At 40.5% G+C, this 18,019-nt stretch overlaps 1 protein-coding gene across 1 annotated transcript in view; it reads left to right on the top strand.

Annotated features, from left to right (window-relative positions):
• Positions 1-18,019, top strand: part of mre11a (MRE11 homolog A, double strand break repair nuclease) — a 90,481-nt gene that overhangs the window by 63,031 nt on the left and 9,431 nt on the right. Inside the window, exons 11-13 of the mRNA XM_048598396.1 lie at positions 1,322-1,384; positions 3,086-3,299; positions 11,676-11,774. Coding sequence (XP_048454353.1) covers positions 1,322-1,384; positions 3,086-3,299; positions 11,676-11,774 — 376 coding nt within the window. The remainder of the gene's footprint in view (positions 1-1,321; positions 1,385-3,085; positions 3,300-11,675; positions 11,775-18,019) is intronic.

Raw genomic sequence — 18,019 nt, 5'->3', positions numbered from 1 at the left:
TAACACCTATTCTTGCCCTTCCTAGAACCAGGTCTCTGTTATCACCACAGTATCAAAATTGCACATGGCAATCTGCGCCTGTAACTCCTCAATCTTATTTACTATACTCTGTGTATTTATAAACATGCACAGTAACCCTGGTTTAGACTTCATTTTCTCTTTCCTTACTCTGACTTCACCTACTTTTACCTACCAACTAAGTTGCTGTCTATACTAATGCTGGTTGCATCTGTAAGGATTTTATGAATCTTGGTCTTCTCCTTTACTATTCTGACTTGGTTCCCACGCCCCTGCCGTGTTGTCAATGCTCTTGAGGGAAAATTGATAAGGTAGAAGTATACTGAGAGAAAATGTGCCTTTCAGCTGATAGTTTAATTTGTAGTGGACAAATCTTTTTAAAAAGTGAGCTGCACGTGAGTTATATAGGGGGGTAAAAATCATTTACTACCACTTCAAGTGGCACTACACAGACTTAAGTCAATTTACAGGGTGGAAGATGGTGTCATGGGTTTGCGAATCCTATTGATATAATTGGGAAAAACTGTGTGGCCTGCAGTGTTTTTTTGCCCCAGAGCAGTTCCCTTGTTTGTGTAAGACCATTTTTAGACTATGTTCTGTGAACAGACTTTTCCGCCGTAACCTCTAAATTTTGATCCAGAGAGCATATTTCGTCAAAATCTATATGATTCTGTATTGGAGTGAATTTTGTGTAGCAGGACCTAGAGTCGTACAGTCATACAGCATGGAAACAGACCCCGTGGTCCAACCAGTCCACGGTAAACAGAAACCCAAACTAAACCAGTCCCAGCTGCCTGCTTCTGGTCTGTATCCCTCCAAACCTTTCCGATTCATGTATCTATCCAAATGTCTTTTAAACATTGTAATCGTACCCATATCCACCACTTCCTCAGGAAGTTCATTCCACACGTGAACCATGCTCTGTGTAAAAAAATTTACCTCTCATGTCTTTTTTAAATCTGTCTCCTCTCACCTTAAAAATATGCCCCCAAGTCTTGAAATTCCCCCATCCTACGGAAAAGACAGCTACCATTAACTGTATCTATACCTCTCATTATTTTATAAACTTCTATCAGGTCATTTCTCAACCTCCTATACTCCAGTGAAAAAAAATAACAGTTAAGAGGATCATTAGAAATATAAAAACTTCATAAATCACAGACTTAAAAAATATCTGAGTAATAATTAGTTCCTTCATCAGTGCAGAATGCATCATCATGTCTGGTTATTGGGTTGAGGCTATGGTTTCTGTTTATTATTTGGATATTTCACAAAGTCTAATTACCTCATCTTTAACTATTAGGTTCGCCATTTTCGTGAAACCCGGAGACAGAACACAGCTGAAGAAGATGAAGAAGTTCAAGAGGCAAGTTGTTTTCTGCATAGTGCTTCAGTATTAATTTTCCAAGTCTTTAATTAAGTATCACATCTGTGCCTCTGCCTTTTACATACTGCCTTTAGACTCGGACTGTGCAAACTTTGCATACTGCACTATATTTCCAGATTTCGGAATGATGTACTATTGCTGCCTTGTATACATATGGATACAGATTTGACATTCCAAAGCCCAAAAGATTCTCCAGTAATGAAATATAGATGTCATACTGAGTACTCGGTAATCCATGAATATTTTCAATATGTATGTTGTCCTTGTATGCCTGCTGAGCTTTATAACTCAGTTCAAAGGAAATGGTGTGCTGATGCCTGCATGTTTTGTAACTTCATCAGGATGATTAATTCAGTATTTTTTCCTTTCTTGTCCTTCTGTTCCTAAATGCTAGTTTTAGTGCCACATAAAAGAGCAACACTCTGGTATTTAGCCCAAATGTTCATTCTTCACACATGAACTTGAGTACTGAACATTAGTGAACTATTTACTCAATAGTGTCAGAGCTGGACCTGATGCACCTGATTGTATCTTCACTTGAATTGCATACAATCCAGCTGTAGTCACAGAATAATGATCAGGATAATGAATGCTGGCTTGTGCTCTTATTGATTCAATCTCAATCCCTCAGTTACTGTTTAAACTCATTAGTAAATTCATCACAAACCTGGAACTGCAAGCTGTTATCTGATTGATTTTGGTCAAATAGTATTAAGCCCCAACCTCTTACTCCCAAATCGCTGGGGTAAGCCCAACTGTGTGGACTACATATCTGTAAATTGGGTTAATGTCCAAGAGATTCTAGTTTTTTTTTAATCCTAGAGAACTTATTGTTCAGGCTATTAAGACAAAGAGCTCTGTAGGTTAGGAATTTAACGTAGCAACACTTGTTGGCATTGATTGATATAAATTGAATTAAATTTAATCTGTACCAAAATCTTAGGCCAATGTTTTATGAGGAGTAAGTTAATGCAAAACCAAAACTGGTTTGAACATGCCAAATTGGCCTGCAATTTAAAAGGAATGAATAAAGCATATTTTCAAACATTTTTTTTTTCATAGGATGTGGGTGTCCCTGATAAAGCCAGTATTTATTGCCCATCCCTAAATACTCATGAGAAGATTACATGAAGCACCTTTTTGAACTGCTGCAGTAACTTTTCTCTAGATAATTTTCAGTGCTTTTCAAGAAGGAAAGCCAGGATTCTAACCCAGTGACTGAATGAGTGACAATGGTGATGATACATTTCAAAGTTAGGATTGTTTGTGACTTGGAGGAACTTTACAGGTAGTGGTGTCCATGTACACCTGTTGCCCTTCTTCTAGATGTTTGCACCTTGTTATTGAAGGAGCCTTGATAAGTTGCAAAAATATTAATAACACAAGAGTCAAGAAATTAACTTCAGGATTTTCATACATACCTCTGACTGTAATCACTCAATTTGGCTTCACAGGAGTTAAAGTGGCTGACTTTCTCTCCTCCAAATTCTTTGAAATTGATCCCCTTAATATTTTAATACATGCAAAGAGATCACTGACTGTATATTTGCTGAGTCCATAATTTGGATATTGACACCAGGTAATTGTCAAATTAATATGGACAATATTTGCTTAATATTATTACAGTGAACATTTTTCTAATGGACAATTGGTTTTTTTTCTCTCTCCATTAATTAAAAGGCAATGAGTAGAGCCAGAGCGCACAGAACTGAAGGAAAAGAAATCTCATCATTAATTAGTGATGATGACATGGTCATTTCTGAAGAAAAGGCTGCAGACTCTGATGAAAGCAGTGCGTCTGTAGATAACAGAGGGAGAGGCAGAGGTCATGGAAGGAGCAGCAGTAGAGGCCAAAGCTCTTCCACAGCAAGAGGAGGATCCAGAAGAGGAAGCAGTAAGAATTCTTTACATTACACAAATTTAGACAATTGACATGCAAGAAAAGATACAGTCATACAGCATGAAAACAGACCATATGGTCCAACTCATCCATGCTTATCAAGTTTTCCAAACTAAACTAAGTCTAGCAAGTTGGTTTCATGCCATAACGACTGTGCCATAATAGCTAAATATTTCTTTCTCCCCCTGAGTTATTCTCACATCCAACCTTCTAGAAGAGACAAAGAAATCCAGATTGATAAAGGAAAGCATTCTTTTGAAAGTTCCTCTCCGACTCCTTCAGATGGTTAAACCAGTCCATGAGATTACATGGGCCTTTACAGTCTAAGTGATCTCTTCCCTATTGAACAACTGGTTAAGTTGAGGACATACGTAGAGTTAGCACCAAACACACTAGTCAGCAATGTATTCCATAGGACACAATTCTGTAACAGAAATAATTACTTATTGTCCAGTCTATTATGCTATGCATGCATATTTTAACCTCATGTTCCCTAGTCTTCCACAGTCTGCTAGTATTCTGGAATCAGTAGTGTCACTGTCCGGCTGTTAAGTTAATTTCTAGACCCCGTGGCAGGCCACCTCCTAAAAATAAATGCTGTAAAGTAAATGAATCTTTTTGAGGAGCACATGTTCTTCAAATGAAGAATCGTTCTTGTAGCTCTTTCCTAAGGAACCATATCAGCATTCATTTGGGGAGATCAAAGTATTTGATAGATGGGCTAATAAACAACTTGTATATTGTTAAAGTGGTGTTATTTAGTTCTTTCCATAAAATGACTATTAGCTTTCAACCAGCATAGTTACATTAGTCATGAACCTTTAGTGATCTGAGCATGGGTAACATCAGCAACATTTTTACTCTCTTTCTTTCAGTCGTGTTACCTGCAATTATCTACGGTTGTTTGTTATTGTATGGCTATTACAATGGGTGAGACAAGCAGGTTGATACTCTTATTTTTCTTGCGTTCTGAGCGTAAGCAAAGGTGTTTTAATTGTTTCAGTCATTTGAAACAGGCTGCAATGTGTTAAGACCATAATATATAGATGCAGAATTAGGCCATTCAGCCTATCAAATCTGCACTTCCATTTGATCATGGCTGATATATTTCTCAACCCCATTCTCCTGCCTTCTCCCCATAACCCTTGACCCCCTTACTAATCAAGAACCTATCTATCTCTGTCTTAAATAGTCTCAATGACTTGGCCTCCACAGCCCACAATGGCAATGAGCCACTGTAGTGGTTGGAATCAGGTGGACCTTGTTGACTATGAGGTCCTTGATTGGGGTTGTTAACCTGGGCCAATCAGGAAAGCCCTGGCTGACCAATACAGAAAGGAGATTTAGAATCACCTCAATTGAGGGGACTGATTCTGAGCTCACTGGCTACAGCCATTGTGTTGTGCAGAAGTAGATAAAGAGCGAGTTGGTGACAGGATACCAGCCTTTGTGCAGTTATTCCAGTGGTGACAGGAGAAAACGGGATGTGCCTGAAGAACATTCACTTGCAACATTCATCTTGGAGTTGGGGTAAGCATTTCTGGCATCATGCCTTAATTTGGGAAGCTGACTCATTTGGTCCTGCTGTTGAAGACTAAACCCAGTATGTGGAAAGAATGTGTTTTTTTTTTTTTTGCAGACAAGTGACATTGCGACAGATGAAAAGCAATGAGTAATCCTTCTGACTGCTTGTGGACCTGCAGCATTTTTGGTTATATGGGCCTTAACTTTCCAAAAGGCACCACACACTAAAACCATCCAAGAGTGGATGGAGTTGGTTAAGAAATATTACGGCCCAAACTTTCTCTAATTCTGAGGTGCCATCAGTTTTATTCAGCTGTTAGAGAACCAGTGGAATCCAACTTTGGGATTTTTGATGAGGTTAAGACGACTGGCAGAGGCATGTGAGTTTGGGTTATGAGGGACTGTTTGGTACGTGGGATTAATGACATAACCAACTGGACTTCAAACAGGCACTGCAATTGGCTTTGTCATTAGAAAGTGCAGCCAGTGGAGCATCCCAATGGATTGGACTCCCTCACCTGTCCAACTGAGCTTGGGGAACACCACTTGAGTGTAGGCAATTGCAGAGCCCCATGCAGGGCATATCCTGAGCAGAGGGACCCTAGGCAAGCCCACAGCAGAACCCCACAACAAAGCCGAGGTTCGGCGAAGTGGCTAAAAATTTCTTCAGGATCTGGGCCAGCAAGCCATTCTAGCTGCTTTCGGTAGGTAGACTTGAGACAGCAAAGGAGTCCTACAAGGCCTGACTTGAATAAAAAAAATTACCCAGGAGAGTGCGCACCCTGGAAAGATCCCCCTACGTGTGTGTTGGAACAATTAAATTGCTTAGCAACGTCCAAATCAGAATACATTAAAATTAATGATTGGTTAAATGGTCACCCAGTTCCCATGGAGGTTGATACTGGTGCAGCTGTATCTGTGGTTGCAGAATAGGTCTTTAACAAGATTCACTTGGGACTCCCAACTCTTAAGTTTGTGCAAGGCCTCAGCCAGACTGAGAATATACACTAGGAAATCAGTTGCAGATTAAGGGTACAGCTTGGTTTCTGGTCACCTATGAGAAGCAGTTGCTAGAGTTACGACTAAAGGGCTGAGGTCCAAGCCTATTGGGACGGAAGTGGTTGAGAAAGATTCACCTAGACTGGCTCAATATTTTTCAATTAGAAAATGGCTGCCTCAGTGAAGTCCTAGTGAAATACCCAGGAGTATTTCAGGAAGAGCTTGGGACTATCAATGGGGCCAAAGCCACTTTACATGTTGACCAGGAAACAGTTCAAAGATTTTGCAAGGCCTACCCAGTGCTTATTGCCTTGCAGGCAAAGTAGAGACAGAAATCAGGAGGCTGGAGAGTGAAGGAATCATCAAAGCAGAATGGGCAGCACTGGTCATACCGATTGTGAAGCCTGACGGCTCAGTTCATCTTTGTGGGGATTTTAAGCAAATGGTAAACCGCTTCTCGCAGCTGGATAAATATCCAATCCAATCGCATAGAGGACTTGTACACAAAGTTGGTGAGGGTGCTATCCTTTACAAAGCTGGACATGAGGTACACCTACCTGCAACTGCAACTGGATGCACGCTACAAGTAATACCCATAAGGGCTTATACCAATATACAAGACTGCCATTTGGGGTATCACCAGCCTGCGCCCTTTTCCAGCCAACTATGGAGAACATTTTACAAGGTCTACCCCAGGTTGCCGTTTATCTGAACGACATTCTTGGAGAACTTCGGCATTGTGCTTAAACATTTCTGTCAGGCATGCATGTGCCTTAGAAAGGAAAAATGTGTGTTCTAGGCGCCCTAAGTGACCTGCTTGGGTTACAGAGTCAACAAAACTGTTGGGAGAGAAAGTGAGGGCAATCAAAATAGTCCCGGCTCCCATGTGCGTACCAGAGCTTAGTACTTTCCTTGGGTTAGTGAATTATTACGGAAAATTCAGAGGTAACCTGGCCTCCATCTCGGCACCCTTCTACCTGCTGCAGAAAAGGGTCAGCCTTGGAAATGGTCGCATAGCCAAGAAGTAGTGTTTAGGAAAGTGAAAAAGCAGCTATTGACATCTAAGGTGTTGGCCCACTACGATGCGATGTAAGAGGTAGTGCTGACATGTGATGCCTCCCCTTACGGCATCGGGGTAGTATTGGGTCACTGGTGGCCAAACAGAAAGGAACACCTGATAACATATGCTTCCCGGACTTTGGCTGATGCCGAACATATATATGCCCAGATAGAGAAGGTAGGTTTGGCGGTTATCTTTGGTGTGCAGAAGTTCCACCAGTACACTTATGGATGGGAATTTGTCATAGTAATAGATGAGAAACCCCTACTAGGGGTACTGAAAGATGACAAGGCAGTGCCGCCCATAGCTTCCGGTAGAATTCAGCGAGTACAAGCTAGAACTCCGTCCAGGAAGCCAAGTGGCTAATGCGGATGCCCTGAGCTGCCTCCCTCTGGCAGATACTCCACCGGTAGTACCTCCCCTGGAAGAGTCCATTTTGGTTTTAAATTTCTTGTATACCCAGTCACCACTGACAATATCCAAATGTGGACACAAAAAGATCCCGTCTTAGTGAAACTGAAACAGCTGTGGTAATGGTGAAACAGAAGGGCCATTGCAACCCGGACTGAAACCTTTCCGGACCCGGCAAGTCCAGATCACCATAGAGGATGGCAGATTACTATGGGGAGCAAGGGTGATTGTTCTGAGTAAAGGTCACCGCCAGATATTGGCTGAACTCCATCAGGGTCATCCAGGGGTTTCCAAGATGAAGGTGTTAGCAAGAAGCTATGTCTGGTGGCTGGGGTTGGTAGCTGCATTGGTGGAGTAGTGCCCAGAGTGCCAACAAGGACAAAAATTCCCACCAGCAGCGCCGCCACATTCGTGACAACGACCAGGTAAACCCTGGAGTCAGTTGCATATTGACTATTCTGGTCCTTTCATGGGCGCAGTGTTCATGGGCGTCATGTTTGTGCTCATTGTGGACACCCATTCAAAGTGGTTGGACATGCATAAAGTTCGTTCAGCAAACTCAGATGACGAGTGAGAAGCTGCAAGCATCATTTGTGATACACGGACTCCCGGCAGTATTGGTCAGCTCAGCTGTAAAGAATTGTCTCTTCACCCCTGAGGCTGTACCCTGAGTCCTAATCTGTCTTTCTTGTGGGAGCACCTTCTCCATATCCATGTTATCCAAGCCTCTCAGTATCCTGTAACTTTCAATCAGATACCCCCTCATCCTTCTGAGCTCCCTTGAGTATGACCCAAAGTTCTCAACTGCTCATATGACAAGCCCTCATATGTCAGAGCATCTTCAAAACCCTCTGTCATATGCAGGCTTGTCATATGAGGAGCAGTTTGTCCTCTGTTTGTCCTCGGTTTGTGAAGTCCAACTTTAAAGTGACCTCTAACAACGTACACACTGAAAGGAAAGGGAATAACGTTAAAACCTGAAGAAATTAATATTAATTCAGAGTCCAGAAAGTTGGTGGCCAGTGAGGGCTATTTCCCAGTGGTGCTCAAATTCGGGCAGATTCAGCTAGCCAAGGCAGGAGTTGGAGATTTCCTTTTTAATGTGATGGAAGTGCAGCCATATGAGATTAGCATAAAGAATTGTTTCACTTTTCAGGGGAATGCGATGTTTCTTTCACAGAAACTAGGTCTTGAGGAGACTTGGACTTGAGGCAGACTTAGCTTTCAGGCAGAGTCCAGTTTTATGTTGACTGAATCTGTCTACAATACCATGTTACCAGCAGTTTGAGATCATGGGGTTCAGAAATTATGATTGATCTCTTCTGAGACCAGATATGTTTTGATCGTGTAACATGGTTCCTGAATGGGCCAAATATATTAATATTAACAAAAACCAGTACATGTTTTATGAGGTAGATGTGAACAATCGGGCTTTTTACAGCAGAATAGTTTTTATGTCTCTTTTTGTTGCCACTCTTGGCTGGGAAAACATGTTGTCTACTTTCTTTTGTGGATTTATTGAAAATAAAGAGTTCAAGGCTTCAGGAGAATGGTGTTTTAGTTTTTCCTTGAATTTATATTGATGGAAATTTCCGGAGTTCTAACAAATTTGCAAATCGTGTGATTGATAGCAGCCATATTTAGCCTGGCATAGTCTATTTAAAACTAGTCAAGATGTATTGCCTTTAAAACAATTTATGATCTCTTTCATGTCTGTTGACCTGATCATGGCCCATTCCCAAGCACATCTAAATCTTTATTAATTTGATTTCATTTGTCTTTTGTTGCTTTAATCCTTGCACAGATTTTGGTGTCATCTCCAGACCGCTAACTGTACTCTCCACAATGCTGAGATGTTTATTAAAAACACGAAGAGTAGTGAACTTGGGCCCAATGCCTAGGGCACACCACTATTAATGTGTCTCTTAAGTTGAGCTACATCTGTTAACTATAAAGCCTCAGCTGTGGAATTGCAGTCAAGTACTAATCCAGTGTTTCAGATTTCTATTGATAGCACAAAAATCCATATTATGAAATAACTTCGTTTAAGATGACTTGTTAAAGGTTTTTTGGAAGTTTGGATAGACTTGGAACAGTTTTTGTAATGTTGTAGCTATAATTATCTCCTTGCTAATCGTATATAACTGCTTTATGCCCCTTTAAAACTACAAAGAATGCAGTCCTTAAAATAATAAATTAAAAACAGATTATAACAATCCAGTTACCATATTGTGAGTCATTGTTTTCATTTGTGGTAGAGTCCCAAACATATCCCAAAACTGTATAACTCGCCCAAATATGCTTCCCTCCGTTAGGTCAGTTTAGTCAATTTTGTGAGCTGTGTTAGGGGTGCATTCATTGTAAAAGTCATTATGCTAATGGTACAGATAATTCCACATGATAATGAATGGCAGTAGATAGGCCTTATTTATGTAAGTTAGTAATTGTGTTTCTCTCTTCTCTTGGTTATTAAAACTAATGAAGGAAAGTTCCCATAGGGACCTTCTTTTTATTCATCGTAGATTTTCGTAGTATTTTTATCAAAATTAAGTTAAAAGCTTCCCTTTTAAAGTTATGCATGATGAACAATGAACCCAAATGGGTACTCTCAGCAAAATAAAATGAAATTTGTCGGTGGTTTAAAGCTAAAATTCTCATAACATTTGCTAAATTATCAAAAAATATAGTGCAACAAGAGAATTTGGTGTTAGTGAATACAATGGAAGAAGAAATCACCCTTGAAGAGGGACCAGCCACTGACCTAATCTTGAGAAGCATGCATCGAAGTGAACTCTCCAAAATTGTCGGAATGGTTACATTGTCAACAGAAGTGGAATAGGTATATTGTCACTTAAATGGCCCAAATCAGACCAGCAAAGATTTCAGAGCAACAGCTGGTTGGTGAAGCCATTTCTTATGGATGAAAAATGTCAGCTTTGTGGCAAAACACCATTCAGAGTACCAAGAGACCATGATGCCAAAATAACCAGTTTCTAGTAATTCATCAGACAGTGGCAAACACATCAATACAAACTATGCCGCATTGACTATGAATTTCAATCTGCCAAGCATTTAAACAATGGAATGGAAACTTTCAAAAACAGTTTTAGTGAAAACCAATGGACACTAGAAGACAAGATTCAGAATGGTACTAGACTGTAGGGATGTCGTAAAACGTATAGTAATTTTCAAATGTCAATTTTCGCTGGTGTTTTTGTGTACATTTTTGACAACGGTTGGATGGATAAGGATAGAGTGAATTCATGGATTGCTTTGTGGTATAGGCATCCCACTATTCTTTGTGCAAAGAATACAACTTGTTAATATGGGATGTAACATAAGGAATGAGATCAAGAGGCACCTGTTTAAAAAGTAACTCCAAACTGCAACTTACGAGAGGGCTTTAACATACATAATTCAGTTTTTTGGATATGTGTCTTATGTGTCTCAGCAAGCTATTCAAGGTTCATGTTCATAACTCTTCACAAGGAGAGGAAACAACAGTACTTTTTTCTTTTGCCTATTTCATTTTGCCCACTTACACTGGTGATTCACATTTTATACTCAGTTTATAAATTAATCCCCATTCTTAGAAGTATTTGTTCAGTTTTATGGGGAGGTGATGGCCTAGTGGTGTTATCACTGGACTGTTAATCCAAAGACCCAGGTAATGTTCTGAATTCAAAACCTGCCATGGCAGACTGTGGAATTTGAATGCAATACAAATCTGGAATTAAGAGTTTAATGATGGCCATAAAACCATTGTTGATTGTCGGAAAAACCTTCACTAATGTCCTTTAGGGAAGGAAACTGCTAACCTTACGTGATCTGGCCTACATGTGACTCCAGACCCACAGCAATTTGGTTGACTCTTAACTGGCCTTTGGGATAGGTAATAAATGCTGGCCTAGCCAGCAACACCCTCATCCATGAATGAATATAAAATAATTGACTTGCACATCGTGATCTGTGATATGTTTTGTCTTTGCTTCATATCCATTTAAGTGATGTTTATTGAAGGAGAAAATTTGTCAGTGATTGTTTCCAAAGCACACGCTGTTCATTTTGTAGGTAACTGAAATAGTCCATATTAGGTAATGAGTCCACAAGAACTACGCAAACATCGATCAGTTGGTAATTTAAATTGAACTGTGAACTTTTATTCCAAACTTGAAAAATTCTTAATGCTTCTAACCATAATTTTACTTGTTTAACAGCTTTTGTTCCAACCTAAAGTGGTGTCTGTTTTTCAAAATGTTAAAGGAGACGTTTCTGACCTGATGGAAAATAACTGCAAAAATTGTATTGTTCTGGTAATATTTGTCAATACTGCAAGTTGTGGAGATATTAAATAATCCTCTTCTTTGGTTCATTAGGGAGCAGTGGAAGAGAAACTGGCAACGAAATAAAAGTCTCCAGCAGGACTTACAAAGCTCCAGTTGTTACTCCTGTAAAGAATTTGTTAATCATGGATGGTAGGTCAATTTATATGTCTGCAAACCACTGCGTATAATTTGAATATTAATCTTTATTCAAAATGTAACATATATTTTATACTATAATGAGGTTGCTTACAGAACTCAGTATCTTTATTCCCCACTGCAGTTAACTTTGCAAAAGTAAGCATTAAACTAGCATTTAAAGCAGATTGTTAGTGTTCTGCTGAACAGTACATTATCTGTATTACTTTGTATATGGGTACGCTATTAAATAGTTGAATGAAAAAAAGTTGAATGAATTGTTGTAGACTTAAAATTACATTGCACATTTTCTGTTCTCTGGCTTCCCTCTGTGGCTTATCTTTGGACTGGAGCAAACGTCAAAATTATTGACAGGATTCCTTTTGTAGTACACTGGTTTTCCAGCGTACTTTCCATTTGTGTGCATATATATTTTTGTTCAGTGCACATTGGTGGGGTGACCACTCAAATTATATTATGTCTGCAGGGGAGAAGATAATCACTAAATTACCTTCAGAAGATCGAATTTGGTGACCACATTCAGTAAAGAAGAGAGGAGAAGAATATGGTCGGAGGCTCAGGAATTCTTTAGTGAGCAATGTACCACAATTAGATATACACGATCTTTTGTTCATTGGCGCCTTTGATTTATAATGGAATTTTGAAAATTTAGGGAAGCTATTTTTGGGATGAGATGCCATACTCAATTTGCCAACTCTAGTGTACGAAATCCTGTGCCATGATTCAAAAAAGAGCAGGGAGTTCTCTAAATGTCCTGGCCAAACCTTTGTTTTCACAAGATCATAAGATAGAGGAGCAGAAGTTGATTGTGCTCCCCATCGAGTCTGCTCAACCATTCAGTAAGATCATGGCTGATCTGAATAGCACTCAACTCTACGTTTGTGCCTTTTCCTATAACCCTTGGTTCCCTTTCTGATCAAAAATCTGTCTACCTCAGATTTTAACATACTTAGTGATCCAGACCCAGACCTTTTGTGGTAAAGAATTCGACAGATTCATGACCTTCTGGGAGAAGAAATTCCTCATCTGACTTAAATGGGCAACCTCTCATTCTGAGATTATGCCCTGTGGTCTTGGATTTCCCACGTAGGGAAACAACCTTTCCACATCTACTCTGTCGTGTTCTCGAGGAATCTTCAACCAACATCATTAAAAATGAATTATTTCATCATTTATCTCATTGCTTTTTTTGTGACCTTGACATAGGCAAAATTGGCAGCCAATTTACTATGACAATCATTGCATTCCAGATGTGTTTTAATTAGTTGTGAAGTTCTTTGGAACATTTGAGGCACCTGAACAATATATATCAATGCAGAAGCCTTCCTATCAGCCTATTTGTTTGCAGGAATATTTCACTAAGTAAAATAAACGAATTTTGAAATAATTTGGTTCACTGGGCAAGTTTTAAAAATATATTCAAAAGATAGCATTCACCACAAAAAAAAATCCAGTCAAATTATTCAGTTCTTTTAAATCTTCAAGCAAAGGCCACAAGACTGATCAAATGCTTAAACTTCTTAATGTTCTTTGAACGGTACTTTCTTCACACAAATAGATGCAGGGATAAGATTAAATTCATCATTAGAGTGAGGATAAAAAATGAAAGAACTGCAGATGCTGTAAATCAGGAACAAAAACAGAAGTTGCTAGAAAAGCTCATTCAGTCTGGCAGCATCTGTGGAAAAAAAATCAGAGTTAATGTTTCGGGTCTGGTGACCTTTCCTCAGAACTAGGATGAGGTTGAGGATGACTGTCTTCAACTCTCAGGGTGAGTCCGTAATGGCTGTACAGACTGCTGCAGAGGTTCTGTTACACTTGGGGCAGAAGCTGGTTGTGGAAAGGGGTGGGTGAGGCACTGATGTAGCAGTGTGCTCCTTACACTGTTGGGGCCTGACTTCCACTTCTACATGATGTCAAGTCTCAGTCTGCTTGATGCCTTCCCGGATTCTCCTCATCCAATTTAGACAAACTCTGGCCTCTGATTTCCAGTTGTCTGTGGGAATGCTGAACTTCGCCAGTGAAATCTTTGAGGGTATCACTGAAGCAGTTCCTCTGTCCACCTGGGGTTCACCTGCCATTTCAGAGCTGGGAGTAGAATACCTGCTCGGGGAGTCTCATCTCAGTCATGAGGACGATGTGCCCAGCCAAATGCAGCCGATCAAGGTGGTCAAGTGCCTCAATGCTGGAGATGTTGGCCTGATCAAGGATGCTGGTGTTGATGTGTCTTTCTTTGGGGTGGATTCGCAGGATCTTGTGCAGGCAGTGTTGGTGGTACTGCTCCACCGGCTTGAGGTGTCTACTGTAGACAGTCCATTCTTAGAGCTATATAGGAGGGCAAGAACCACCACAGCACTGGGAAATTAAATTCATGTCACAATGTATGACTATGTAATCGCTTTTTAAGAAAGCAGATGCTAAATTAGCCGTTCCCTGTTGGAAATGCTTCAAAGACATTTAATAATCAAAACCCCTGTTACATTTGTAAGGAGCATCCAGGAGGGCTGCTTGAAACAGTAAGTAGTCCAACTAGGAAAGGGGCCGTACTGGACCTAGTATTGGGGAATAAGTCTGGCTAGGTGGTCAACGTCTCAGTAGGGGAGCAGCTCAGGAACAGTGATCACAATTCAGTAAGCTTTAAGCTATTGATGGATAAAGATAGGTGTAGTTGTCAGGTGAAGGTGCTAAATTGTGGAAAGGTTAATTACAACAATATTAGGCAGGAACTAAAGAATATAGATTGGAGGCAGATGTTTGAGGGTAAATCAACATACGGTATGTGGGAGGTTTTCAAGTGTAAGTTGCTGGGAACTCCGGACCGGCACATTCCTTTAAGGATGAAGGATAAGTATGGCAAGTTTGGGGAACCTTGGATAACGAGAGATAGTGTGAGCCTAATCAAAAAGAAAAAGGAAGCATTTATCAAGGCTAGGAGGCTGGGAACACATAAAGCAAGGGTGGAATACAAGGAAAGTTGAAAGAAGCTTAAGCAAGGAGTCAGGAGGGTTAAAAGGGGTCATGAAAAGTCATTGGCCAACAGGATTAAGGAAAATCCCAAGGCTTTTTATACATGTATAAAGAGCAAGAGGGTAGCCAGGCAGAGGGTTGTCCCACTCAAGGACAGGGAAGGGAATTTGTGTGGTGCCAGAGGAAATGGGCAAGGTATTAGATGAGTACTTTGCATCAGTATTCACCAGAGAGAAGGATTTGGTGGATGATGAGCCTGGGGAAGGGTGTGTAGATAGTTTGGGTCATGTTGAGATCAAAAGGGAGGAGGTACTGGGGTCTTGAAAAACATTAAGTTTGACAAGTCCCCAATACCCCAGAATACTGAGAGGCAAGGGAGGAAATTGCTGGGGCCTTGAGGGAAATCTTTGTATCCTCACTGGCTACGAGGGAGGCCTCCGAGGATTGGCTATTCTCCAATGTTGTTCCGTTGCTTAAGGGTGGCAAGGATAATCCAGCCAATTACAGGCCATGAGCCTTATATCATTGGTAAGGAAATTATTGGCGAGGATTCTTTGAGACAGTATTTACTCCCACTTGGAAATAAGTGGACGTACTAGCAAGAGGCAACATGATTTTGTGAAGGGGAGGTCGTGTCTCCCTAACTTGGTTGAGATTTTTGAGGAAGTGACGAAGATGATTGATGAGGGTAGGGCAGTGGATGTTGTCTACATGGAATTCATTAAAGCCTTTGACAAGGTCCCTCATGTTAGGCCGATACAGGAGGTAAAGTCGCACAGGGTCAGAAGTGAGCTTGCAAGATGGATTTAAAAAACTGGCTCGGTCATAGAAGACAGAGGGTAGCAGTGGAAGGGTGTGTTTCTGAATGGAGGAGTGTGACTAGTGGTGTTCCTTAAGGATCAGTGTTGGGACCTTGCTTTTTGAAATATATATAAATGATTTGGAAGAAAATGTAACTGGTCTGATTAGTAAGTTTGCTGATGGTGGTAGAATTGCAGATAGCAATAAGGACCGTCAAAGGATACAGCAGGATATAGATCGGTTGGTACTTGGGCAGTGAGATGGCAGATGGAGTTTAATCTGGAAAAATATGAGGTAATGCATTTTGGAAGGTCTGATCCAGATGGAAAATATACAGTAAATGGCAGAACCCTTAAGAGTACTAATAGGCAGAGGGATCTGGATGTATAGGTACACAGGTCATTGAAAGTGGCAACACAGGTGGAGAAGGTCGTCAACAAGGCGTATGACATGCTTGCCTTCAACAGCCGGGGCATTGAGTTTAAAAATTGACAGATAATGTTGCAGCTTTAAAGAACCTTAATTAGGCTGCAGTTGGAATATTGTGTTCAATTCCGGTCACCACACTACCAGAAGGATGTGTGGCTTTGGAGAGGGTACAGAAAAGATTTACCAGGATGTTTCCTGGTATGGAGGGCATTAGCCATGAAGAGAGGTTGGAGAAACTTGGGTTGTTCGCACTGGAATGACAGAGATTGAGGGGCGACCCAATAGAGGCCTACAAGATTATAAAGGGCATGGACAGAGTGGACAGTCAGAAGCTTTTTCCCAGGGTGGAAGTGTCAATTACTAGGGGCCATAGGTTTAAGGTGTGAGGCGCAACGTTTAAAGGTGATGTATGAGGCAAGTTTTTTTACACAGAGGGTGGTGGGTGCCTGGAATTCGCAGCCGGGGGAGGTAATGGAAGCAGGTACTGTAGTGACTTTTAAAGTGCGACTTGACAAATATATGAATAGGATGGGAATAGAGGGTTACGGTCCCCGGAAGGGTAGGGGGTCTTAGTTGTGACGGGCAGCATGTCGGTGCAGGCTTGGAGGGCCGAAGGGCCTGTTCCTGTGCTGTAATTTTCTTTGTTCTTGGATACCTCTGGTCAGGACCAGGAGATTTATCCGCCTTCATACATTCTAATACTTCCAACACCTCCTTTTTGTGAAAATGCCTGTCCCCCAAATGTTGCCACTAACTTGCCCAAGTTCCCAATTCTTCATGCCTTTCTCCACAGTAAATACAGAGGAGAAATATTCATTGACGACCTCGCCCATCTCCTGCAGCTCCACACATACATCTCCACTTTGGTCCTTGAGGGGTCCTATTCTATCTCTAGTTACTCTTTTTTTTTTTTTCTTTAATATACTTAAAAGAATCTCTTTGGATTGACCCTAATCTTCTCAGCCAAAGCTATCTCTTGTCCCCTTTTCGCCCTCCTGATTTTCTTCTTCAGTAAACTCCTATATCCCCTGTATACCTCCAGGGATATGTCCTTCCAATCTTGTTCAGCTTGGTCAGTGGTGGTGCAACCAAGCCACTTGAGATGATGAATATTGAAGTTCCCCACCTGGAGTACACGTGAAGTGTTGCTAACATCAGTGCGTCTTCCAAGTGGTGTCTGACGTGGAGGAAGAAATGAGCTACATGAATTCAAGTTATAGCCCTTCCATAATTAAAATCATCAGGTACATCACTCGTATCAAATGATAGCCGGGCAAAAATTACATGCAATGCCACGCAATGCAATTGACAGGGAAACTCATTAACACTGAAGAAGCATAATCATACAGCATAATCCTTTTCTTGGGAAGTTTAATAACGCGGTGTGCTAAATGGGGGTTGTAGTTTTCGTTCCTTAACTGGAATGTACCAAAATCAATTTCTCACAGGATGGCTAGGTATAAACATTATAATGAATAGTTATGATCAGAAAGTTCTGGATTTGAAACAACTTCATTAATGTTATATTGGTTAAGCTGTTGCATGTTATTTGAGGCCGTGTTTCTTAGCAATGGATGGACAAATGTGGGTATTTGAGGTGTTTTGATACTTATGATTTATATATCTGTGAGCTTGAATTTTGATAGTGCGGCTTCAACATGAACTAGAAATCTACCACAGGAAATAACAAGAAGAAACACAAATTTAACTGTCTGCTCTTAGTCAAAGTCGAACTTTATATTCATAAACTTTAAATTATCTAGTAATTTGATGAAACTGACTTCAAATTATGAAAATCATAGTTTGTACAAACTATTGTTGATGCAAGCAATTTAAAGTAGTAAGTAGATGGTATTAAAATAATAGTTATATTTTTACAGAGTATTTTAGCATGTGTCAATCAAATGATATATATTACTTGAGCAAAGTTTGCTATGACATATAAACAACAAATTAAGTTGGTTAAGCACCAGAAACTATGCTGCAATCCTAGACCACCATGGGCAATGCCGTGGGATATGACTAACTTCTGAAAACAATTA

Source organism: Rhincodon typus, chromosome 6, assembly GCF_021869965.1.
Source record: "Rhincodon typus isolate 14 chromosome 6, sRhiTyp1.1, whole genome shotgun sequence".
Lineage (NCBI taxonomy): Eukaryota > Metazoa > Chordata > Chondrichthyes > Orectolobiformes > Rhincodontidae > Rhincodon > Rhincodon typus.
Note: the sequence above shows the minus strand (reverse complement) of the source record. Positions and strands in the feature narration are given on the sequence as shown.